The 26,393-nt window shown below is 40.8% G+C and overlaps 2 protein-coding genes across 2 annotated transcripts in view; both read left to right on the forward strand.

The window, feature by feature from the left end:
* LOC119427356 (tyrosine-protein kinase fyna) overlaps positions 1-20,559 on the forward strand; it is a 31,748-nt gene extending 11,189 nt beyond the window's left edge. The window contains exons 2-12 of the mRNA XM_037694958.1: positions 2,136-2,392; positions 7,059-7,155; positions 10,567-10,665; positions 10,816-10,919; positions 15,345-15,494; positions 15,593-15,757; positions 16,098-16,277; positions 17,592-17,668; positions 18,005-18,158; positions 19,451-19,582; positions 20,248-20,559. Of these exons, the coding sequence (XP_037550886.1) occupies positions 2,146-2,392; positions 7,059-7,155; positions 10,567-10,665; positions 10,816-10,919; positions 15,345-15,494; positions 15,593-15,757; positions 16,098-16,277; positions 17,592-17,668; positions 18,005-18,158; positions 19,451-19,582; positions 20,248-20,456 (1,614 nt within the window). The 5' untranslated portion in view covers positions 2,136-2,145 and the 3' untranslated portion in view covers positions 20,457-20,559. The remainder of the gene's footprint in view (positions 1-2,135; positions 2,393-7,058; positions 7,156-10,566; positions 10,666-10,815; positions 10,920-15,344; positions 15,495-15,592; positions 15,758-16,097; positions 16,278-17,591; positions 17,669-18,004; positions 18,159-19,450; positions 19,583-20,247) is intronic.
* A 2,652-nt stretch (positions 20,560-23,211) lies between these two features.
* Positions 23,212-26,393, forward strand: part of LOC119427667 (trichohyalin) — a 46,677-nt gene continuing 43,495 nt past the window's right edge. Inside the window, exon 1 of the mRNA XM_037695303.1 lies at positions 23,212-23,503. Within this exon, the coding sequence (XP_037551231.1) occupies positions 23,494-23,503 (10 nt within the window). The 5' untranslated portion in view covers positions 23,212-23,493. The remainder of the gene's footprint in view (positions 23,504-26,393) is intronic.

The raw sequence follows: 26,393 nt of genomic DNA on the forward strand, positions 1-26,393 counted from the left end.
TTTCTGACTGCTTACATTGTTTCTGACTGTTGACATTGTTTCTGACTTTTTACAATGTTTCTGACTGTTTACAATGTTTCTGAGTGTGAAACTGCGTTTTTCTTGATTTTTTTTTTCCTGTTCTGGTTTGTTTTGGCATTTCGGTTAAAGTCTCTGTTATTGGCTGTAAACTGACACCATGAGTCAGAGACTGTTTTTGTTAGATATGAGCGGGAAAAGCACTGCAAGGGTGGTGACATCACTGAGTGGCACTTAGCGTAGCTTTGCATAGCATGACATAGCATCACTTTGTGTAAATCACCATGCTCTTGTAAGCTTTTAGTGTGGAGAAATGTCTCTTGAAAAAACAAAAAAAAGGTTGTAGGCTCAATCATCCAGGTAGATAACAAAAAAGGTTATATCGTGTCATCTGGACCAGTTTCTTAAAGTGAGAAATGTTTTGTCCCCCATCCAGAGGACTTAATCAGTCTATGGCCTGCCAACCAGATCTGTCCCATAGGTAGCCTCCACTGCCGTGTTTCAAGACAACGTCCTGTTGGAATATCAAAAAGTAGACTTTTAACACATGCAAAACACACCCATCCAAAACAATCAATCATCTTGTACAACAATCAAATGTTTTAGGCCAGATGGACAACTTGCTACTCACAGAAACAGCCTGACAACAACCAAGGCCAATGTGGATGGTCCTCTGGATGGGGGACGAAACATTTCTCACTTAAAGAAACCGGTCCAGATGACACGATTTAACCTGTTTTGTTATCTTGAACAAAAGTTAGCTGACTATTTCACTGACTTTATATGTAGCTGAAGCTAACTCCGCTAAAGGTCTTCAAAGTTAACAAAAACATTAATCTGCTAAATGGAAAGTTAGTTCTGTTTTCAGCATTTAGCAGAACCGTGTCCATCACTGTTGGGCTGACTCCATCAGCTGTAGATTCCAACTCAATCAATACTTTCTGAGAGATTTTATTCAAACTTGTTCAGTGATCATGAGATATTTCGCTAACAATACAAACAGAAACACACAGACGAGCAAAAGCATTATCTTTTACTTTTGACAGCAGACAACTTAACCAGCATTGGATGAAGTTGTCGTTTCATCCTGTGTAAGTAGTTTTTTCCTCACACAACACAACACATCTGTTTTTGCTCTTTTTTCTCTGTATGTATTTAGTCAATTTAAAACAGACCCCCAAAATACTTAGGTCTTTCAAAACGGCTCTAATATCAAATCTTTTCAAAACCCACATATATTCTAATAAACAAAAACTTAACTGACCGAATGGTTTTCAGATTGTGATTTTTTTTTTTTTTTTTACGTTTGTTGATTTTATTGACATTTTTTTTTTATCATAGTTTTTTTTTTTTTCTTACAATCTGCCCTGTAGCTCGACAAACTATGATGTTAACAGAGTCTTTACTTTGGACGAGCAGAGATGTAATAGTTTGGCGTTTAATGTTAATACCACCCCTCTTCAGCTGCAGAGCCTCTAAACACGTATGTTTCCAATTTTCTGTCTGAAGTCGGCTGATGAAAGACAACCCTGCTATCATCCACCTCATTCCAGCCGTGCTTCACCACCTTTTAGGCCCAGCTTCCAGGACCTAAAAGGTGGACTCCTTTAGCCTGGATGTTCACTAATTTAACTGCATCTATAAAGATGGCAAGGCTCCTTTTAATTAACGAAGATTTGCCTCACTCATTAGAGAAACCAGTTTACTGAGGCCACATGCTCCATCAGTTGTGAGATGAAGAGAAGCACCAGGAAATGCTTAGTTGTTTACGGTCTTTCAGTGCATTTATCACCTGGCTGCCAAAAGGCAAATAGTAGTGATTTTGACTTGTATTATGGAAAGTTAAGCTGGATAAATTCATTGTAAAATATCTGCAGTTCTGTATACAAAGATCAGCCATGCTCAAAGAGCTCAGTCACATTATGTTCTGTTGTAACGGAGAGTAAGCATTGTGTTTAATTTCAGCCTAATTGAAAGATTTTTCTGAAGGCTTTCTGAAAGTCTCAAAGGAAATTGTGAAATAATAGAACATTAAATCATAATTTCCCCTAGCGGAGCAGCTTTGGAGCTATTATTTCAACCGCGTTAATTCTGTCTCTTCCCGTCTCCGTTGACAGACGATAGAGAATGGGCTGTGTCCAATGTAAGGATAAAGAAGCAGCCAAACTCACTGATGACAGAGAGACCAGCCTTTCACACAACTCGGGCTACCGCTATGGGTCTGACCCCACACCGCAACACTACCCCAGCTTCAGCGTCACCACCATCCCCAACTACAACAACTTTCACGGTGCGGCCACGCAGGGAGTGACCGTGTTCGGAGGAGTCCACTCGTCCTCGCAGTCTGGGACGCTTCGGTCTCGAGGAGGAACTGGTGAGTTAGAATTTATCGGCTTCAAGTTCAAAAGTCTATTATAGCTCGCATTTTATAGCCACAATTCATAAAAACCTGCGTAAAGTGAAACTAAGAACAGAATTCAAGGATTTGCCAATTTTGTAAACCCATTTTTCTCCACAATGGAACATAATACGAATGTTTCAATGTAGAAACTTTCATTCATCGTTTTAACTTGTATGGCAGCACAACATTTAAAAAAAGACGGGCAATAAAAAATTGTAAAAAGAAGTGAGAAACAGCTGGAGGAGCATTTTGCAACTTATTAGGTTACAGTATTTTCCACCGTATAAGTCACATCAGTCCAAATATGTCTAATAATAAAGTGGAAAAAAGCATAAATACGTCGCTTCGTTGTATAAGTCGCATCTATTATGCGTCACCGCTGACAACCTGGAAATGTGGGCCGGTGTTGTGCCAAATATCGATTGGCTGCCAAATGGCGGGAGTGTGCATGGGAGGACTTTAACAAGAATTTAACAAGATTAACACTTAAAAACAATTATTTGTTTGCTCGAAATTATAGTAAAGGTGTCTCAGTCTAACTTTTCCTTCAGTGTTTCCCCTACCATTATACAAGCGGGGCGCCCCGCCCCGTCAACAGAACCCCACCCCCCACCGCCCCTTATGGGCGGAGTTGCTGCTGCTCTTTAAGAGTGCGGCCTCTTATCCTTTTCAGAATACATAAGAATAAATAAGAGCATTTTAGAGAGACTGATGCTTTCAGAAGAAAACATGGTTCACCAGTCTGAAAAAAAACTCTTTAAACATTGAGGAACTTTTTCAGAATAATGTTCCTCAGTGCAAAGACTGAATGTTAGCAGAACATAATTAAAAGGTCTGCCTCTGATGGTATAGGGGTGCACTATTGCCTATGGCATATGAGAAGGCACCAGAAGAGTATTCAAAGGTTATAAAACAACATATGCTCCCATCCAGACTACTTTTTTCCCAGGGAAGGTATTTAAGCAGTACCACACACTGCATCCATTACAACAGTACAGCTACGTAGTAGAAGAGCTGAAGCGCTGGACTGAGCCCGCACCAGCTGGAAATATTCAGAGCACCAAGAAATGAAAAACCCAGCAAAGAAAACCCAGGACTGTTGAACAGATTCTACTTCAGACCAGAGTGGGACCACATTCTCCTTCAGCATTTCCTCACTGTTTACAGTCTGTTGTTAAAAGAGGAGAAACGTCACAAAGGAAAGCACGGTCCTGTTTAAACCAGTCTGAGATGGTTTACTGCCATCAAATTCAAAATAACACTACTTTCCCCTAAAGTAAGCACAATTTCTTAGCAACAAAACAAAGGTTTAAACTATGTTCAGTTGTGAATAAAATCTAGATCACAATCTGTTTTATTTATGTTTTATCTATTGTATTTAGCAGTGTGGTGCACATTTGTTTCCTCCAGCGTTGTTTAGCACTGAAAACTGAATCTTTCTGCTGAGGATATAAGTCCACAGCCCTCTTGTTAATGGGAACCAGACTGACCTAAATTATAGCCGGGGCTCTGAGGCACATCTGACGAGCAGAAGGACCAGACATGTTGCTGATGAAGAATGAAAAGCTGCCTCAGGTGTGGGGGAAACTGAACATTTAAACGTACATACGACGTATGGGTAACAAATAAACAGCATTTTTGCTTCAAGGTCAGTTTTAATATTTCTGAAGGTGCATCCCAGCAGGACCAGACCACCTGTGCTGAGTCAGCATCATCAACTTGCATGAAAAAGAAATCCCTCCAGGAGGGCAGCTTGAAGCAGCATAGATGTCCAAGATTACAAAACGAAGCAGAGTCAGAGTCATCGTTGCTTTAGTGGGATTTAAATCCAATCAGAAAATAGATTTATTTTACAGTTTTAGACCCATTAAAAGATGCAAGGACTCTTGAGTCATTTCAATCATATAAACATGAAACAAGATCAATGGTTTCCTCCTGCTAAAGCTTGGTAACCAAAAGTTTACCAACATTTTTTTTTAACTAATCCAAGATGATTAATTAGCTATTAAGTTATTAATATCTGCAGAAATTTAACTTGACAAATACAAGTGCTGGTCATAAAATTAGAATATCAAGAAAAAGTTGATTTATTTCAGTAATTCCATTCAAAAAGTGAAACTTGTATATTATATTCATTCATTACACACAGACTGATGTATTTCAAAGGTTTATTTCTTTTAATGTTAATGATTATAACTGACAACTAATGAAAACCCCAAATTCAATATCTCAGAAAATTAGAATATTACTTTAGACCAATAAAAAAATATTTTTAGAAATATTGGCCAACTGAAAAGTATAAACATGAAAAGTATGAACATGTACAGCATCAATACTTAGTTGGGGCTCCTTTTGCCTGGATTACTGCAGCAGTGTGGTGTGGCATGGAGTGGATCAGTCTGTGTCACTGCTCAGGTGTTCTGAGAGTCCAGGTTGTTCTGGTGCCTTCAGCTCTTCTGAATTGTTGGGTCTGGTGTATCGCATCTTCCTCTTCACAAATAATCCATAGATTTTCTATGGAGTTAAGGTCAGGTGTGTTTGCTGGCCAGTTAAGAACAGGGATACCATGGTTCTTAAACCAGGTACTGGTAGCTTTGGCACTGTGTGCAGGTGTCAAGTCCTGTTGGAAAATAAAATCTGCATCTCCATAAAGTTGGTCAGCAGCAGGAAGAATGAAGTTCTCTAAAACTTCCTGGTAGATGCTGCGTTGACCTTGGACCTCAGAAAACACAGTGGACCAACACCAGCAGATGACATGGCACCCCAAACCATCACTGACTGTGGAAACTTGACACTGGACCTGAAGCAACATGGATTCTGTGCCTCTCCTCTCTTCCTCCAGACTTTGAGACCTTGATTTCCAAAGGAAATGCAAAATTTATTTTCATCAGAGAACAGAACTTTGGACCACTCAGCAGCAGTCCCAGGCGAGACGCTTCTGATGCTGTCTCTTGTTCAAGAGTGGCTTGACACAAGGAATGCAACAGCTGAAACCCTTGTCTTGCATACGTCTGAGCATGGTGGTTCTTGAAGCACTGACTGCAGCTGCAGTCCACTCTTTGTGAATCTCCCCCACATTTTGGAATGGGTTTTGTTTCACAATCCTCTCCAGGGTGCAGTTATTGCTTGTACACTTTTTTCTACCACTTCTTTTCCTTCCCTTCGCCTCTATTAATGTGCTTGGACACAGAGCTCTGTGAACAGCCAGCCTCTGTAGAAATAATCTTTTGTGTCTTTCCCTCCTTGTGCAAGTGTCAATCCAAGGAGAACCGGAGCACCAGCCCCACCCCCAATTGCCCCCCAAGGCCCAATACCCACCCACAGCCCAGACCCCAACCAGGCAGCCTACCCCACACCCGCCCCAAATGTCAGACGGAGAATGAGGGTTTAAGGAAGACCCAACTCCTCCCTCCTCCCACTCAAATGAGATGTTGATGCATGTTGTTATATAGTGCATTTAAAATGGGTGGGATGAGGCAGTGACTGGCAAAGACCCACCCCCTCCCCAGAGAGAAGGCAGTGCCCGTTCACCTCCCTAACCTTTGCCCAGAACCCCAAATGTCTACATGCTACATATGAGAGTGGGCACAGGTCCCAGAGGTGAGAATGATTACACATCCCACCCCCTATATGCCACCGTGTGTCCACTCCAGACCCTATATATGCATGTGTCGTGAGAATGTTTTATGTGAGTGTCTAGGTTGTTTGATAAAATTGGGGCCCAGGTCTCCACGAACCACGGAGATGGAGGATCCTCCCCGCAGCTCAGTAGTGCACCTGAACCCCAAGGCCCTGCTTGAGTGGTGGTGTGATGGAGTGGGTGGAGGTAAACGTCGGGATGGGGAGGAACAACTGAGGTGTCTTCAATATTGAACCCTTTCACAATATTCTAATTTTCTGAGATACTGAATTTGGGGTTTTCATTTGTTGTCAGTTATAATCATCAACATTAAAATAAATAAGCATTTGGAATATATCAGTCTGTGTGTAATGAATGAATATAATATACAAGTTTCACTTTTTGAATGGAATTACTGAAATAAATGAACTTTTTCATGATATTATAATTTCATGACCAGCACCTGTACATACACTCCTCTTATTCTGGTCCTAACTCTAGTTACTGGTTGGCAGCTACATGTCTCATTCTTGTTATGAGTTCTGTATGGAGGAACAATGCTGCCTGCTGTGACTGAAAATCAAAACGTTAAAGATGAAGACTAAAATATCCTTACAGTGAGCTGAAAGATGTTGAAATAAACAATACTTCGTTGTTCTCACTCAAGTAATGCATAACCTTTTTTATTATTGTAAAATGTACAAAATAATTAGCATTTTCAATACTCTACAGCATGTTCCTTGTCTTTTAAACTATCATTAAATTGGATTCTGTTATTTCCTTTTTGGTGACTATAATTATTTTACAGTTTTATGTCCTAGTGAGACGCTTGAAAAGCTGAAGTGTTGGTGAATCAGTGGATGGTTGAAAAACACAATAAATTGTGTTTACATTGCATAAACACGTCTTACGTGACGCTGGGCGTAAATAGAAGAATAATAAACTGAAAGCGGTCCTTTTTGCACCTCTGAGGTCTCGAGTTGAACAGCTCATTTAACCAACGTGTTTCCTTTCCTGCAGGGGTGACTCTGTTCGTGGCTCTGTACGACTATGAAGCCAGGACTGAAGATGACCTCAGTTTCAGGAAGGGGGAGAGGTTCCAGATCCTCAACAGCACGTAAGTTTGCAAACATCTGCCTGACGGCATCGAGAGGGTGGTGGTCGTGTCCTCCTTCCACGCTTTTTGATCTTTCGCCAACATCTGAAACTTGAATCTGGGACACGATGTCGTCACACAGTCAAAGACACGCTCACTGATCTCTGTGTTTGAGATTTGTACAGCTTTTTAAAATATATGTTCTTTATTTCACAGTTCAATCAGGGCTTTACTCCTCCTGATAGGAACTGGCCTCTATTAATAGAGAAAATGACCCTTGTGCTGCCCTTATGCTCTAATCTTTGTCAAAAACAGTCACTGTTGAGCTGCGATTATACCTTGAAGTCAAAAACTTCAACTTTTCTGACAATTTTCTTCATTATAATATTTCTTTAGATCTAACAACGTAAAGTCAGGTCCTCTGGACAGATTCTTCTTGTTGAAACGTTTAGTCTTTTATTCAAAAGGCTGTCAGTCTGAGGAGATGCAATAAACTCCATCCATCCATCCATCCTCTTTACTTGCTTCTTCCTTTTCAGGTTGCAATAAACTCAGTCTTATAAACAGCACCTCATCAACCAGTTTACTGGTGACAGCCAGAACTAGTCGTTCACATGGTAAATGAGGACCATCAGCCTAATGATGATCGTTATGCTGATCAATGAAGATGTTCACATCCTGGATAGAGAGCAACGATGGTTTGAGAGAGGAGAGAAGGAGGCCATCTTTGAAAAGAAACCATCCATCATCAAACAGGGGTGGAGGCCTCCGTGTTCAACTGTCCCCCTCTTACAATGCTGTGATTGCTAGCATCACTCAGCATCTGTCAGGGCACTAGTGATCAACTGTTAAGCTGGTGGTCCACCTTTATCATGTGAACAGCTAGTTTTGGATGTCACCAGAAAACTTGTTGATCTACTATGAGAAGGTGCTGTTTAAGGTCCCACTTACACGACGTTCGGCTGTTCATCTACACGACAACAGCCCTCATTCTCTCTGAAACCCAAGGTTTCTGAATCCAGGTCTCAGAGTGGAAATACTCCGCAAGTGTGAAGTCGCACATGCGCATTACAGGCGGCTGCAGTCCAAATTTTTTCTGCACTAACAGCAGTTAAATCAAGGTCAAGGTTCTTTATTTGTCATTTGCACCACATGTGGTACATGTGATGGAACAAAATTGTGTACACAGGGTCCCAGTTCCATTCAACAAAAGTATAAAATGTAAAAGAAAAACAGTAATAAGATCTAAGATATGAACTAAGAAATACACTAAGCACTAGTAGTACAAAACAATGCACCGAACAACAACAGCAGCACGAACATGAGTCTGTGTGAGCAGACGAGTACAAGTGAACACAGCAGTATAAATAAATCAGCAGCATGAGATCAGCAGCACATATCAACAATTAAGTGACATTACAGTGATTATTTCACTGTGATTATTCTGGTTAGAGGTTCATGAGTCTAACAGCAACAGCCTCAGGGTAGAAGCTGTTCCTCAGTCTAGTGGTTCTACACTTAATGCTCCTCAACCTCCTGCAAAAGAAATGGCAGAGATCAGACTGTTTGGTTCTGCTGGAGGTTTCTTCCTTTCAAAAAGGAGTTTTCCTTTCCACTGTTGCCATTGTTCTTGCTCAGGATGGGAGATTGTGAAGATGTGAAGATTCAACTTGTCTGCTGATTCCTTAGACAGAGAACTTTACTAATTGGCTTTTCTATGCATGTGAATGTTCCTGTAAAGCGCCCTGAGACAACTTTGTTGTGAATTGATGCTATATAAATAAACTGAATTGTTTTTGTGCTACTCACCCATTTTCGGCTTGTAAGAGCAAAACTCATAAAACCCGGAGTCCAAAGAGACGTTAGTGTATTCACCAGTTTGGACAACTGTGATCATTCAGACGTTGCATTCACAATGAGGGTTGCCAGATAAATTTAAATGTCTTTTTTACCCCCTCCTTTTCTGTAAGGATGCACTGATCCACTTTTTTATACTTCCGATACCGATACCTGCGTTATATGTGTCCGACGATACCTATCCGATACCGTTCAGATACAGGAAAAACTGTGCTGAATTAACAGACATGGCTAAATCATGTCATCTGGACCTGTTTCAGAAACGGGTCCAGATGACATGATTGAGCCATTTTTTATTGTTGTCTACCTGGATGATTGAACTTACAAACCCAGTGCTGAATTAACTTAAAAGACTTGTCGATGCGCACGTATTGCACGTAGCTGTCAAATGTGTTGGCTGAGGTAGTGTGCAATAGTTCCAGATGGCTGATCCTTTAACTCGCTCCATTTTGAAAACCATCTGCGGCGAGTTCGGTAGCGCGTGACGTCACTCAGAGCACAAAGCATAGAATTAGAGTGAATAGATCTGGATATAGATCGGTCACATTGTCACGATACTCGATACAGAAGTTTTTCGATACCTGGCCCGATACCGATATTTGTATTGGATCGATGCATCTCTACTTCTCTGTGCACATGTTCAACAATTACAACACACACCTCATCTTAGAATATCTTTACTCAGCACATATGACCGTTTAGGTTAAAGCCACAGTACTATAGTTCATAATTTCTTATCTGGCAACCTGACTGACATGGAAAATACAGCGTTCTATTTCATATAGGCTTCGCCCTTTAAGGCTTTCGCTTAGTGGGAAACTAAGCGAAAGCCTTAAAGGGCTACGCCTATACTCATAGAATCTGGGGTTACAGTACGTAACCAACGTTTTTGTATAAACCAGCTCATTGTTTTGTTTATTACCCCCAATAAACATTGAAAAAACACTAAAGTTTCTAGAGGTTGTTCTCGTGTAAACCGGTCCTAAGACTGAGTTTGTTGCAGCTCCTCAGCCTGACGAAGTCTTCTGGATAAAAGACGAAATGTTTCAACAAGAAGAGTCCATCCAGAGGACCTGACTTTTAATTTTTTTTAATTTTTCCAACTGGATTATTGAGCAGCATCAAGATATTTCCTTAGATCCATTTTGATGTAGAAACAGTGATAAGAGGATTTGTTGCTGACTACGTTCACATTTCCCCTCACTTCGTTTTGTTTGTTTGTCAAAAATCATCTGAGAATTTCTCACAGTTATTGTTTCCTTGCCAGCGCATGCTTTCTTTGTAACAAAGTCTGACAAATCTGTATCAATCCAAGGCCCTTGGAAAACTTTTTTTTTTTTCCAGAGTCACCAATAAAGAGTGAGCAGCACCTGTTGTTGTCCATTAAAGGTGCTCAGCGCTTTCAGTCAGAGCTGCCATATGCAGCTCACACACGTTGTTGTTGTCGAAAGTACAGCACTGAGTAGTTTGTTCCTACATTGATGTATAAATTAACAAGTTGTTACAAATCATTTCACTTGCTAGATCTATCATTTTATCATGCACCTCTGTTTTACCCCTTTAATGTGTTTTCAGAGAGGGAGACTGGTGGGAGGCTCGATCTCTTACTACAGGTGGAACTGGATACATTCCCAGTAATTACGTAGCTCCTGTGGACTCAATCCAAGCTGAGGAGTGAGTGAAAACTGTTCTCACCCACATCTTTATTCTGGGAGGCACGGCAGCTCCGTCAGCAGGGAGCTTATCCTAAATAATATAGACAATACAGCAAAATGATTTAAAACAAATGTTGGACTTCATCGTTTGTTTTCTCCTCTCCTGCAGCTGGTATTTTGGTAAACTGGGTCGAAAGGACGCAGAGAGGCAGCTCCTTTCCGGTGGCAATGCCAGAGGCACTTTTCTCATTCGAGAGAGCGAAACAACCAAAGGTACTCCCAGCGACGTGCTGACACGAGGACTGGGTTTCAAATGCAATGGTTTGAAAATCCCATCAACTCATATTTTGTTCACAAATCAAATGTTTGCTAAGTTCTACCATTTTTAGGGAAGCAAACAATACGCCCATGTCCCCCCGACACTGAGGGATTTGAATAATGAATGTTTTTAGTTTTTGAGGTTAATGTTTTCTGGACTGGAGCTGAACAACTTAAGTAAGTTAAGTAAGTAAAACTTGTGTTTTTGGTGCAAAATATTAAAGTGGGGATGAGTTACACTGTGGACAAGAACAAAGGGAGGTTTATTTGTCTTTTTTTGCTTGTCCGAGGCGGCACATATTGACGAGTCCTGGCAGGTAGAGAGAGCAATTTTATCCACCACCAGTAGCAGTGGTGGAGCCAAGGGGTGGCAAATGGTGGCCTTGGCCAACATAGATAAATCTTGGGCCACCCCAGTCATCTGAAGAAACTTTTTATTTTTAAACAATATAAAACCTAGAAAGCATAGTTTCCTCAAATGTTTGGAGCGGCCAGTTTACATTTCTACGTGGCGGTCACCATTTTGGATTTTGATGTGGCAATCCAATTTTCAATAGTGACCTTTCTTATGCCTAGATGCACCCACACACCAAAATGGAAGTCAACACATTGCTTAATTTTCCAATTACCCAGCTCACAATACTAACCAGACGGACGGAGGGTATTTTTCCAAGTGCCATCTTGAATCCACGACAGGGCTCAAAAAATGAGGCGATTATGAATTTGATGACAGCAACACGTCTGAAATCAAGAAAAGACTGGACAGTGTTCACTACTGTGAAGTATTTCCCTTCTTTTAAAAACAGTCTGTTAACATTTAGGGACTGAGTAGATGCTGGAGCTTTAGGAGTTGAATGTTGTCCCATTCTTGTATGATGTACTGTAGGATTCTAGCTGTTCAAAAGTTCTGAATGGGACAAGATGGTCTAAAACCTGTACTGTATTTTTCGGCCTATAAGTTGCAGGTTTTTGCATAATTTGCATGCCCTGCGACTTATAAGCCGATGCGATATATTTATGGATTTTTTTCACCATATTTATAATCCAATTTTTGGCTGAGATATGACCGTTTTCATTCATTCTGACTGAAAACAAAAATTGAACAGTACTATTTTTAACCACTAGATGGTAGCAGAGTAGTAGTAGCTGTATAACATGACATTTTATCATGTAATAGGTAAAATGTGGCTATAATGACAAATTCAAAAAAGTTCAATACAAAAACAACTGGACTTTATTTATTATACAAACCGGATTCCAAAAAAGTTGGGACATTAAACAAATTGTGAATAAAAACTGAATGCAATGATGTGGAGGTGCCAACATCTAATATTTTATTCAGAATAGAACACAAATCACAGATCAAAAGTTTAAACTGAGAGAATGTATCATTTTAAGGGAAAAATCTGTCGTTTCCAAATTTCATGGCGTCAACAAATCCCAAAAAGTTGGGACAAGTCCATTTTTACCACTGTGTGGCATCCCCCCTTCTTCTTACAACACTCAACAGACGTCTGGGGACAGAGGAGACCAGTTTCTCCAGTTTAGAAATAGGAATGCTCTCCCATTCATGTCTAATACAGGCCTCTAACTGTTCAATCGTCTTGGGCCTTCTTTGTCGCACCTTCCTCTTCATGATGCACCAAATGTTCTCTATAGGTGAAAGATCTGGACTGCAGTCTGGCCAGTTCAGTACCCGGATCCTTCTCCTACGTAGCCATGATGTTGTGATTGCTGCAGAATGTGGTCTGGCATTATCGTGTTGAAAAATGCAGGGTCTTCCCTGAAAGAGATGACGTCTAGATGGGAGCATATGTTGTTCTAGAACCTGAACATAGTTCTCTGCATTAATGGTGCCTTTCCAGACATGCAAGCTGCCCATGCCACAAGCGCTCATGCAACCCCATACCATCAGTGATGCAGGCTTCTGAACGGAGCGTTGATAACAACTTGGGCTATTCTTGTCCTCTCTGGTCCGGATGACATGGTGTCCCAGTGTTCCATAAAGAACTTCAAATCGTGACTCATCTGACCACAGAACAGTCTTCCATTTTGCCACACTCCATTTTAAATGACCCCTGGCCCAGTGCAAACGTCTGAGCTTGTGGAGCTTGCTTAGAAATGGCTTCCTCTTTGCACTGTAGAGTTTCAGCTGGCAACGGTGGATGGCACGGTGGATTGTGTTCACTGACGTTGCTTTCTGGAAGTATTCCTGAGCCCATTCTGTTATTTCCTTGACAGTGGCATTCCTGTTTGAGATGCAGTGACGTTTAAGGGCCCGGAGATCACGAGCATCCAGTAGAGTTTTACGGCCTTGACCCTTACGCACAGCGATTGTTCCAGATTCTCTGAATCTTTTGATGATGTTATGCACGGTTGATGATGATAACTTAAAAGTCTTTGCTATTTTACGCTGGGTAACACCATTCTGGTATTGCTGCACTATCTTTCTGCGCAACAATGGTGGAATTGGTGATCCTCTTACCATCTTGGCTTCTGAGAGACACTGACACTCTGAGAAGCTCTTTTTATACCCAATCATGTTGTCAGTTGACCTAATTAGTGTTAATTGGTCTTCCAGCTGTTTGTTATATGCTCAATTTCCTTTTTCCAGCCACTTATTGCTGCTTGTCCCAACTTTTTTGGGATTTGTTGACACTGTGAAATTTTGAATCAACATATTTTTCCTTTAAAATGTTACATTTACTCAGATTAAACTTTTGATCTGTCATCTATGTTATATTACGAATAAAATATTGACATTTGCCATCTCCACATCATTGCATTCAGTTTTTATTCACAATTTGTTTAGTGTCCCAACTCTTTTGGAATCCGGTTTGTACTTTATACTTTATTGTTTTTTCTTGAACTTTTTTGAATTTACCATGTCCTGGATGACTGAGAATCTTCACCAGCTATCGTTTTGCTCGCTGCTTGTAGCGAAATGCAGCTAATTTGACCATTAATGTGCATTTATTAAGTAAAAGTTCAACTGAGACACACCTTTTCTATAATTTCGAGCCAACAAATCATTGTTTTAGGTTATTTTCTTGTTAAATTTCGAAGACACGAGCAGCGTTCGTCTTTCCTATTCTTCTTCCCTCTGCACGCTCCCGGAGCACAGAGGCAGCGAATACAGCTGATTTGACCGATAAAGTCCTTTTATTAAGCAAACGTTGGACTGAGGCACACTTTTAAAAGGATTAATTAATAATTTAACTTTAATAAACAGTTTTAATAAACAACAATAAATGAACATTTAATAAAATGATTGAACTTTTTTAGATTTTTGTACCTGGATTATTGAGCATGCATCAGGACAAACAAAGTGTTTTTAGGTGATTATCTTGTTATATTCTGATGAAATGCACAGAGAGTTGTCCCTCGGCGTGCCCCTGCAGCTGCGAATGGGCTTTTGAAACGCAGCTGATTTGACCATCAAAGTGCATTTATTAAGCAAAGTTAGACTGTGACACACCTTTACTATAATTTTGAGCAAACAAATAATTGTTTTTAAGTGTTAATCTTGTTAAATTCTTGTTAAAGTCCTCCTGTGCATGCTCTCATGGCCGCCTTTTGGCAGCTCATCGATTTTTGGCACAACACCGGCGCACATTTCCAGGTTGTCAGCTGTGACGCATAATGGATGCGACGTATACGGTGAAGCGACATATTTATGGATTTTTCCACTTTTTTAGACATATGTGGACTGATGCGACTTATAGGACGGTGCGACAAATACGGTATATAATTTCTGCACTGATGATGCCTTTCCAGATGTGCACTCTGTTTATGCCAGAGGCACCAATGAACCCCTATACCGTCAGAGAAGCAGGCTTTTGAATAGTTTTTCTAGACTGGTGAACCTCTGCCCATCTTTACATCGGAGAGATTCACACTCTCAAAAAGTATTTTTTTATACTCTTATTGACTTGTTGTCAATTAATTAATTAGTTTCAAGTTTATTTATAACACTTAATTTTACAGCCTTTTGTTGACCCTGACCCAACTTCATTAAGATACGTTGCTACTATGAAATTCAAAGTTACATAATTTTTTTTTCATAATAATGGTACAGTTTCTTGGTTTTAACATTTGATAAGTTTACAACGTTCTATTGTGGTATAAATATAGATTTATGAGATTTTCAAATCATTACATTTTACACAATGTCCCAACTTTTTCCAGAATCGGGGCGGTGTATAGGAACACATAAATGTGGAAAAGGAATCCAGTTTTATGAAACATAAAACACAGCAACTTTAAATATATTTAACATCTCTAGCTGATGTTCTGCTTTTGAAGTATTCCCACACCTGGAGGTCTTGTTTGAACTAACACGGTTGTTTTTAACGTACGGTTGTATTTCTTCTGTTTCAGGGGCTTACTCTCTCTCCATCCAGGACTGGGATGACATCAAGGGAGACCACGTGAAACACTATAAGATTCGCAAACTGGACAATGGGGGCTACTATATCACCACCAGGGCCCAGTTTGAGACGCTCCAACAGCTGGTTCAGCACTACTCTGGTGAGGCCGCTGCCCTAATGTGTGCAGAAACGCTTTGCCGTGACACTTCTGGTCTTTTTTCCTTCCTTGAGATCAAAAGTTTCCGTACTTCCCTTCAGCCAGGGCTGCAGGGCTGTGCTGCCGACTGATCGTGCCGTGCCACAAAGGCATGCCTCGTCTCACGGACCTGTCCGTCAAAACCAAAGACGTGTGGGAGATCCCGAGGGAGTCGCTGCAGCTCATTAAACGTCTCGGCAACGGCCAGTTTGGAGAAGTCTGGATGGGTGTGTATCTTTTTGGCACGAACGAAGCACTGGACAGATGTTCAAAGTTGTTCAGCAGCTGTATGTGCGAGTTCAGTGAGAAAAGTTTTTATTTTTGCTGTAATACCGAATCAAAATTTGACAGATGTTTTCAAACTGAATGCTGCAGTGAAAATAATTTTTGAACACCACATTTTTTGTAGTGGTTTAAGAAAATGTAACTGAATTCAGGTTAAATATGAACCATTTTAATCACAATTGCTCTATAAATAAATATGACTTGACTTGACTTGACTTGAACATGAATATATATATTCTAAAAGTAATTTTAGCACAGATATAATTATTATTTTTTGATCAGGCACCTGGAACGGCACCACCAAGGTGGCAGTGAAGACTCTGAAACCTGGCACCATGTCACCCGAGTCGTTTCTGGAGGAAGCTCAGATCATGAAGAAGCTCCGACACGATAAGCTGGTGCAGCTCTACGCCGTGGTGTCCGAAGAACCCATTTACATCGTCACTGAGTACATGAGCAAAGGTACAGGCTGTGGTTTAGGTAACTCTAGCTAAAAGCTAAAGAGGGAAAACAGCAGCTAAAACCTAAAAGAAGCAAAATGCCAGCCAAACGCTAATAACAACAAAACAGTAGCTAAAAGCTAAAACTGGCAAAAACTAACTAAAGCTAGCTAAGGTTTAGCTAAAATGTAAAAGAAGAAAAAGGCTATGAGGCAGATCAGTTGCTAAAAGTAGCAGAACAGTAGCTAAAAGCTAAAATAGCCAAATGCTTGCTAAAAGTAGAAGCAATACAATCCAACATTTTTCAGTCAGGTCATCTGGACAGTTTCTTTTCTTTTTTTGTGCTGAAACGTTTCACCTTCGATCCAGAAGGCTTCATCAGTCAAGGAAACGCACAACAAAACTGATTCTTCCCCCAACAGCTGACTCTAAAGTGGAACAAACCAGTTTGGTTAGTGCTAGATGGTCTGTTTGGATTATTGAGCATGGACTTTGTTGTTTTCAACCAGTTTGACATGACTGTCAACAAGGAAGAGGGCCGGCAATGGAGGAGGGGCGTACCAAAGAGACCATCTTAGCACCAACAAAACTAGTTTGTTCCACTTTGGAGTAAGCTGTTGGGGGAAGAATCAGTTTTGTTGTGCGTTTCCTTGACTGATGAAGCCATCTGGATCGAAGGTGAAACGTTTCAGCACAAAAAAAAAGAAAAGAAACTGTCCAGATGACCTGACTGAAAAATGTTGGATTGTATACCTGGATTATTGAGCATGGACTTTGTTGTTAGAAGAATACTAGCTAAAAAATTTTTTTTAAAAGATAGATAAAAGCTAAAACTAACAACAAGTTAGTTAGAAATTTTTTTGTTAATTAGAAACTAAATGTAGCAGAACAGTAGCTAGCAGCAAAATGCTAGCTAAAAAGTAAGTAGCTGAACAATAGGTAAAGGCAAAAGTAGCCAAATACTTACTAACAAAAACATAAAAAGACCTAAATATTTACTACGTAAGCTGAAACAGAATTCAAGGAAAACAAGGAATGAGCTGAAGAGATCTTTATATATTTCTATTGGGAACTGTTACATTTTAGTAAAAGTATAAAAGTTTCAAAGCACAGAGTCGGAGCACCATCCCCTGCATGAGTACACAAAGTATGCAGAAGTCATCAGTTTCTTTTCTGCATGTTTTTTAATCAGGAAAACGATTAAGAGTTCAGAAAAGCAACGTCCGACAAAAATGTACTTCTTCACTCCGTGAACTCTGACTTGACAGCTGTCAAAGTTATCTATGACATCACATCTACAATTTTTTGATCTTAAATATTTTTGTCTCAATTTCAGGAAGTTTGCTTGATTTCCTTAAAGACGGAGAGGGCCGAGGCCTCAAACTGCCGAACCTGGTGGACATGGCCGCTCAGGTGAGCTGCTCATTTACGTCGTCGTTTTTTTTACTTTGAATTTCATTTATCAACAAATTAATTTGACCGGCCTCAGTTTTTACCAGTTTGTCCAGTTTAGCACACTTTTAGCCATTTTCATTTAGCTTTTTACATTTGTCAAATGAAATGTTAATGATCCCTCAGTGGCAGCAGTTCTGTGTTTACAGATACAACTTAAACGTAGTAAAGTGTTGTTTACTCATTCAGCACGTCTGTCGTCTTTATTTAGAAACTGACTGGATAAAAAAGTCTCGTTTAGCAATGAACTGTTTAATGATGTGATGCTAAATGGAGAAAAATAACTCCATCTCCCAGGTGGCAGCAGGGATGGCGTACATCGAAAGGATGAACTACATCCACAGAGACCTGCGCTCAGCCAACATCCTCGTCGGAGACGGCCTTGTGTGTAAGATCGCTGACTTCGGCCTGGCGAGGCTCATTGAGGACAATGAATACACAGCCAGGCAAGGTAGGGCCTTTACTACCACTCCACAGGTTTTTATTCATTCTTTCATATTCATCTAGTTCTAAACATCTGCACTTTACTATTATTGTAGTAGAACACAAAAGCACTGCAAACTGGGTCAGAATCTCTGAAAAGTAATGCCTCGTGCCTAGGAATGCTGCTTTTATGCTGAAACGTTCTCAAATAGTCTTTATTATGCTGAAAAATGATGACATCATAGCCATTTTGGTTCAACCTTAAAACACATGACTCTCAGCTACTACCACATCTACATGTGGCCCAGTGTCTGTAAAACAGACCGAGTTCGAGCCATTTTTGTGTTGGCTCAAGTTGATTAACTGTGGCGACCGTCTTGAATTGTTTGACTCCCAAAGTTAAATCAGCTGTAAACGTGCTTCCACTGATTACTTTTCAAAAGTGTCATTGAAATCCGTTCAGCGAGTTCTTTTGACAACAGACGAACAGACTCCAACTCTTAATGCCAGAGATATGTTGTGCAATGATTAGCACTTGCAGTAAGTGTTGAGGACTACTCTCATCTACAATCATAGCAAATCTAAAAGCGACTCAAATAAATCGATGCTTGTGTTTTTTCTGAAGAGCCATTTTACATGAGATCGTCTCTGAAGTGAATCTGTTGTAGTTGGACATCCAGTGACAGAAACACGCCCAGACCCAGTCAAAGACCTTGTCTTCGTGTGAGCAGGTTTATGGTTTTCTTGGCTGGGACGTATCTTCACAGCGCTGACGCTGAGCGTCAGACTGGAAGCACAGCGAGACGTCTGAACACGACCGAAGTGCTCTTTGTCTCGCTGAGCGCTCGTTCCTGGAGCTCACCGTCAGCAGGAGAGCTGGGCAGTTTTACACGCTGAGTGGATTTGTTCTGGTGGAAACCAGGAGTGTGCAGTGGGAGCTAACTGCAGCAGACTTCAAGACCCACTGTAGGTTTTTATTAAACCATAGCTCAAACCACAAATGGCGTCAATTTTGTTCCAGATCAGACTCGAGCTGCATGGACGTCACTTCCTGTTGATCTGTTCATTTAGCGGCAGCTCGGTGTTTGATTCTTTAACCGGGACAAAAGCAAACTCGTACGGACAAAAGTAATGAAGTGGTTCCCTGGAGGGGGATGGTGTCCGTACGTGCGTGTGCGCCACACGAACCACAGATGAAGGTCTGCAGTGAACGCCGACCTACTTCCTCTTTAAGTGTTTCTGCAGGAGCTGCAGCAGAGAAGCAGCAAGCCGTTATGGAAACTCCTCCAGCGTTCTGTTTGACGTGCTGTTTTGTTTCAGGAGCAAAGTTTCCCATCAAGTGGACCGCTCCCGAGGCCGCGCTCTACGGGAAGTTCACCATCAAGTCCGACGTGTGGTCCTTCGGTATCCTGCTCACCGAACTGGTGACCAAAGGCAGAGTGCCGTATCCAGGTGAGACCACGGAGTCGTCTGTCGTTTCATGACGGAGAACGTAAAGAAGGAATCGCAGTTGGAGCTGTGTTTGTGTTTGGCTAAAGTCTCAGTGTGAACTGTGTTGACTCCAACACTTGATAAGTCGTAGATAAACATCTAATGATTGCTTTCTGAAAGTTTGATTAAAATCCAGCCAGTTGTTCTTAAAATATTTTGCTAACAGATGGACACTTTTAACACTTACTAGTTACTGGGGAAGTTTTAAAAGCAAATATTGCACGATCCATTACATCATAGATTATATGCTGGAGACGAGTCTCAGCTACTACCAGACCCAATCTTTAGCTCAGTTCCTGTAAAACTGGCTAACTTCTCTCATTGTTGTGTTTTCTAAGACTAGTTGGCTCGGGTGGCCATCTTGAATTGAGCCGACTCTAAACGTTAATCAGTTAAAACTGTTCGTCCACTGATTAATTTCTGAGAATTTCAGTAAAATCTATCAAGTGGTTCATGAGATATTTTGCTAACAGACACGGGTCTTTCAGTGGCAGGGAATAAAAGGACACTAAATATAATATTATAAACGGAGAACCGTTCTTAGAGACGGCAGTTTGTCTCGTCTAAGAGCAGCTGTTTTGCTCCAAATGATAACATAAATATTTTTGTCTGCTTCTCCTCCGCAGGCATGAACAACCGCGAGGTGCTGGAGCAGGTGGAGCGAGGCTACCGCATGCCGTGCCCGCAGGACTGCCCCACGTCTCTGCACGAGCTGATGGTGCAGTGCTGGAAGAAAGACCCCGAGGAGAGGCCCACCTTCGAGTACCTGCAAGCCTTTTTGGAGGACTACTTCACAGCCACTGAGCCTCAGTACCAGCCGGGAGACAACCTCTGAGCACGTCACGTGATGACGCCGGATGTCCACCAGAGGGCGCCACCTTCTTCTTTCTCATCTTAGGAAAGCTTTTTGACTTCATGAATTCCAACCGAGGAGGAGCAGCAACCCCACCATGAAATGAAAGGATGCTCTGGGTTTGGGAGGGGGGGGTCAGAATTAATCACCCTGAGTTATGTTTTGGGATGTGTATTTAGTGTAAATATAAATTGCTTGTTTACTTTTTGTTTGTTTCATTTTATATTTTGATCATTTGGGAACACGTGGGGTTTGTTTTTACGTTCTAAGGTTAGGATGATTCAGATCCTCGCAGCTAAGAGTAAAAGTTGGTACGCTAATAGACGTCGTGGAGCGAAGCAGCTCTGAAATTCTTCCGGGAGTTCTCCGACCTTTTTTTTTTTTTTTTTATATATATATATATAAGACTAATACAATTCTCTTCTCTTCTCAAGGAACTTTAGATGTACTTACAAAACCTGTTCTTGCCTTTTCATGTTTAGTAAAATTCTTCTAATGCAAAGGAATGCCTTCATGCTTTCTACACTAACCCCGCCCGGGCTCAAACTGTATGACATCATCACTGATATTAACTGCATTCGTTGCATTTCGGCTTCAGACAATGATTTTTAGAGCGGCTTAATGTACCTTTTAGTTTAGCTTTGTGTAGTTAACATGGGGCTGATTTCTTCGCCTGCTGAAACCATTGTTTAGCTGTTTGGCGGTGTATGTTGCGTTCACGTTTGGCAGCAGGCTGTATACAAACTTTATGTTTTAGCTTCAGCGGCCTGACAAACGGCCGCTGACCTCATGAGAATGAAGGACGTGTTCTCGTGTTTGTCCCTCCATCCTGTGTATTTTTAAACATGTTTACAGCAGCATTTTTTATAATCGATCAGTGTTATACGTTGCAGGTTTATTTGTTTTTATGTTTTGATTTGGTATTAAAATCATGTCTGGGTGAGAACCTACACTTCAGGATTAAAGCGCCATTCCTCTATTTATGTTGATTTCCATCCAAGTGAGCGGTAACTTGTTTCTTTTTAATCTCCTTTTTTCCTAATTTATCAGGCACACGAGAAGGTTTTGGATCGTTTCATTATTTATTGTCCGTCTGCTACTTGTACACAGCTGGTTTTGAAATAAACAACCTTGCAATTATTACAGATCTGGTTTGACGATGTCTTAAAAAAATGTTCTTATCTGTAACAAAAAAGGTTGAATCATGTCATCTGGACTTAGTTTTTTGTTCAAAAGAAACGTTTCGCCCCTCATCCAAGAGGCTTCGTCAGTCTGAGGCCTAGCCATCTGGTATTACCCAGAAGCCTAACTCCAGGGGTATCTGAGGCAGGCTTGAAACACAAGAGTCAGGGTGGCTTCTGGGTAATACCAGATGGCTAGGCCTCAGACTGACGAAGCCTCTTGGATGAGGGGCGAAACGTTTCTTTTGAACAAAAAACGAAGTCCAGATGACATGATTCAACCTTTTTTGTTGTTATATACCTGGATGACTGAGAAAACAAACTTTGTGTTCTTATCTGTAGTTTTGATTATCCATGAAAATAATGTTCTGTAGCGTCGTGCTTGGTTCGTGTTGGGACTGACTCGCCTTCACCACGGCACAGTTCATGAGTTATGGCCGTTTATGTTTTCTACGGTTCATTAGCTGTGACAACCATCTTTAAAAAAAGTTATCCAACATTTAACCAGTTGCAGAAATACATCCAGTGATTACTTCCTGAGGGTTTCATTAACATCTGTTCATTGCGTCATGAGATATTTTGCTAACAGACAAACAGGGTTGACTCGCAACAGATAATGCTGATGGTTTTAGCAAAAATCTTGTGCGGTGAACATCAGAGTATGTGTTGCATATAACTCTCAGCTACTACCACACCAAACTTCAGCTCAGTATCTGCAAAGCTGACTGGATTAAAACCAGTTTAGTGTTCTTTAAGGGCAGTTGGACTTGGCGGCCACAGTGCTTACTTTGTAAGTTTCATTCACATTTATCCAGTGGTTCATAAAATATTTTGCCATCTTGAATCAGGTTTTCTGCAAATATTAATCGGTCGTAGACGTTCATCCGATGAAAACTTTGGGTTTTCAATCAAATCTGTGCACTGGTTTAAGGGATATTTTACTAACAGACACCTGTAGTTCCATGACGGCCTGCTTCTTGTAGTAGCAGGTTATTATTAATAACTCGCCTTTAGTTAAATATGAGGAGCGTACTTATTTAGTTTTTAAAGTGTGTGAACATAAAACCTGCAGCTCACAGCTGGTGTTGACGGAGGGGGTCACAAGATGGCGCCGCTTCATTCATCTGTTACAACTTCCTGTTCGGCCTTTTTGTTTGTCAATAAAAACACTTTGATTTATTAAAATTCATAAAATTATCTCAAAACATTCTGCGAGCACTGAAAGGGTCGAGGTTATGAATTTACACCGACCACCTCTGAGGACACTGTGGGGGCTCCGGCCCAAAACAAGCCACTTGTTGAGGAACCCCGCGGGGGTGGGGGGGGTGGGGGGTCATCTGATCTCTCTCCCCCCTTCAACCACCTAAAAAGGTTGGTTTGAGCAGCTGCTGCTGAGCCCCCGCTAAGAATAACCTGAACTTCAGGGGGGTGGGGGGGGTGAAGTTAACCTCAAGTTATCTGCTCTATCCCCATGTGAGGCACCAATAACAGGGGTGGGGGGGCCCTCGCCCTGCCCAGCCCCTGTGCTTAGCTCGGCCTTTTCCTCCCCTGCAGACCCCCCCAACTAAACGCTGCCGATCTGGCAGCTCCAAATTTCCCCTGTGAGCTTTCAATTTATTTATTATTATTTATATTCCTTTTTTTTAAATTTTTTTTATTTCCTTTTCATTTCTTGGACGCCAATAAAGAAAGAAGCCTCTGATCAACAAGTGGAAATGGATTAATTCACCGACTGCGAGTTTATTTATTATTTTGAATAACTGGAGACTGAAGCTGTTCCAGCCGGTTGTACATGAGGAGGCTTCGTGTGTAGCTCAGAGGATCCTACAGCTGAAACCATGGCTGAAGGTAGGACTGCTGTAAAACACACGAGCTCCATCATTAACGAGTAAAATACATGTAAAGGATGTTTTGATGTCCTCCATGAAGTAAGTGCTGAAAACTGGTGGCTATAAATATAAGATATCATATTGCAGGAGAGCTGGTCTCCTGTAACAGACGTGACTGCTGCTGCTTAATAAAGAACATGGAAATATTAATATGAAATAACGTTTCCTCGCGTCCGCTCTAAAAAAGTTACATTAACTTTAAATCTTTTTTTTTAAATAACCTGATCTGTAACAGCCAGATCATAAAGTCACATTTAATGTGAATATGAACAAATAAATAGCACAATGTACTGCCTTACGGCGCTTCATGGCACAGCTTTAGTTCACATACGTTTTTACGTCTAATGACTGAGTCTGTTTACGCCTCTGGGCTTCAGCAGAGTTATTAAAAATACATTAACAGGCAGGTTTTGTTGAGAGCTGCTGCAGTCGTGTAACGTGTAGAAGCTGTTCCTCAGTCTAGTGGTTCTACACTTAATGCTCCTCATCCTCCTTCCTGAGGGGAGCAGGGCAAAACGTGTGTGTGCTGGGTGAGTGGGGTCCTTCGTGATGCTTCGTTAAACAGGAGTTATACATTTGTATGTCAGTGTTGAAGGAAAAACAAACTTAAATTCTTGTTATGACAAAGTGCTTGCGATTCAAAGTTTCCGTGAACTCAAACGTAGACGACTGAGCAACATCTACTGATGTTTTCACAAATAGCTCATGAAAAGTCGTTTTACTCAAGAACTTTATTTGTTGTTTCTGTCACTGATCCGAAGTCAGTTCGGCTCCTTTGACAAAACACATTTCAGTGCAGCAGAGTCTCTTGTCAAATGGGATCAGTGTCAGCACACAACCAGAGACGTAAAGAGTTTTAATTATCTGATTAGAAGGATCATTCCTTGTTCTCAAGATAAGAACACGTTCTCTTTTCAGAAATACTAGCAGCAGGATAAAAACTCATTTACAGCAGCTGATGGGTGCTGCTCAGTAAGTGTAGGACCTCAACAACCTTCACTCTGTTGTTGTAGTTGTTTCCCAAACTACTTGTTCTTATTGTGTTATTGAATTTGTTTTATAATTTTCTTTAGTCGCATGGTTCTTTCTTGCATCTGAAACAATTATGGAAATTGTGTGGTATGGCAAGCAGTTTGTGTATTTATTCAATATTCTTTATATCAAGGATCATTTTAAGTTCAAGTTGGTTTTATTGTCATTCTCATCATATGTGGTACATGAGGTGGAACAAAATTGTGTACACAGGGTCCCAGTTACATCCAACAAGAACAAAAATATAAACTAAAAGAAAGAGTAAATAAAGATCTAAGATATAAACTGAGGACTACACTAAACACTAACAGTGCAAAACAATATGCTGAACAACAGCAGCACGAACATGAGTCTGTGTGAGTAGATGAGTATGAAGAACACAGCAGCATGAAATAAATCAGCAGCATGAGATCAGCAGCATGGATAATCAGCAGCATATCAACAATCAAAGTGGCATTATAGTGTTTTTTTATCCGGATTAGAGATTCATGAGTCTAACAGCCTCAGGGTAGAAGCTGTTCCTCAGTCTAGTGGTTCTACACTTAATGCTCCTCAACCTCATTCCTGAGGGGAGTGGGGCAAAAAGTGTGTGTGCTGGGTGAGTGGGGTTCTTCATGATGCAGGTGGCCCTCTTCCTGCATCTGGAGGTGTAGATGTCTGTGATGGTGGGGAGGCTGACTCCAACATCTTCTGTGCAGCCTTCACCACTCTCTGCAAAGCTTTTCTTTATTTTTAACCAACTAGTTCAAACGTACTGCACCAGTTTCTAATCAGGTCGCACTGATTTACTGTTTTGGTGCATTATTTCACAAAAACTCTCACTCATGACACCTTTGGGCCAACTAGTAGCACTTTTGCTCTACTAATTGAAACAGAAGTTAGACTAGTCAGCCATTTTGCTGCACTCAGTCTGAATGTTGTAACTAGTTGGCTTTTCAACGCACTAGTGGACAATTTGACTAAACTAGTTAACTGTTTTGTACAAGTATGCATCAAAGCCGATGTATGTTAACTAATCAACACAACTGATCCCTACTAGTCGACTGGTGCCAAATTGAAATTTAACATTGATAGTTGACCAGCCAACTAGTTTAAATTTTTATGTGCATTATCCAACTAGTAGTCAACTAATGGGCAAAACTAGATAACTAGTGAGGCCAAATTTCATCACAATGTTTAACCAATGCATGTTTTGAGCCATACTAGTTAACTATAAAACATTTTAAGCCAGTATTTTTCAAAGTGGGGGCCGCCAGAAGCTAATGATGTGTGGGGGGCCATGGCATGGAAAAGTCTGGGAACCCCTGTTTAAGCTACTAAACTAGTTGACTAGTTAATGTTTTTAGGTGCACTACTGCACTAGTAAAGACATAAATGTGTCAAATAGTCAACTAGTGTGTTACTAGTATAACCAGTAAGACTGTTAGTTGAACTAACGCACCATAAAGTTAACCCAGTGCAACAAAATGTGCAACTATTGCAGCATATTTGCAAACCAGTGGGTTCAAACTAAGGCTTGATATTAAGAATATTGAATAAATACACGACCTGCTTGCCGTACTGCAGTCTAAGCCAGGTGCAGCAGATAAGCCTCATTCATTAATGACTCCCATCTTTTTCAGAGTTTCAGTCTATTCCCTCGAGGTTTTCAGACGTAGGATTCATGAATAAAAAAGGTTTTGTCTGAAACTTAGATACGTTTTAATAAAGTTACGCTCTGATTGTTAAAATTTATTCTGATGGTAGCTTCTTTTTTTGCTCATATATACCATACCATACCAATTTATTTATAGAGCACTTAAAACAGCAACAAGGCC

Source organism: Nematolebias whitei, chromosome 21 (genome assembly GCF_014905685.2).
Source record: "Nematolebias whitei isolate Nwh7 chromosome 21, NemWhi1, whole genome shotgun sequence".
NCBI lineage: Eukaryota > Metazoa > Chordata > Actinopteri > Cyprinodontiformes > Rivulidae > Nematolebias > Nematolebias whitei.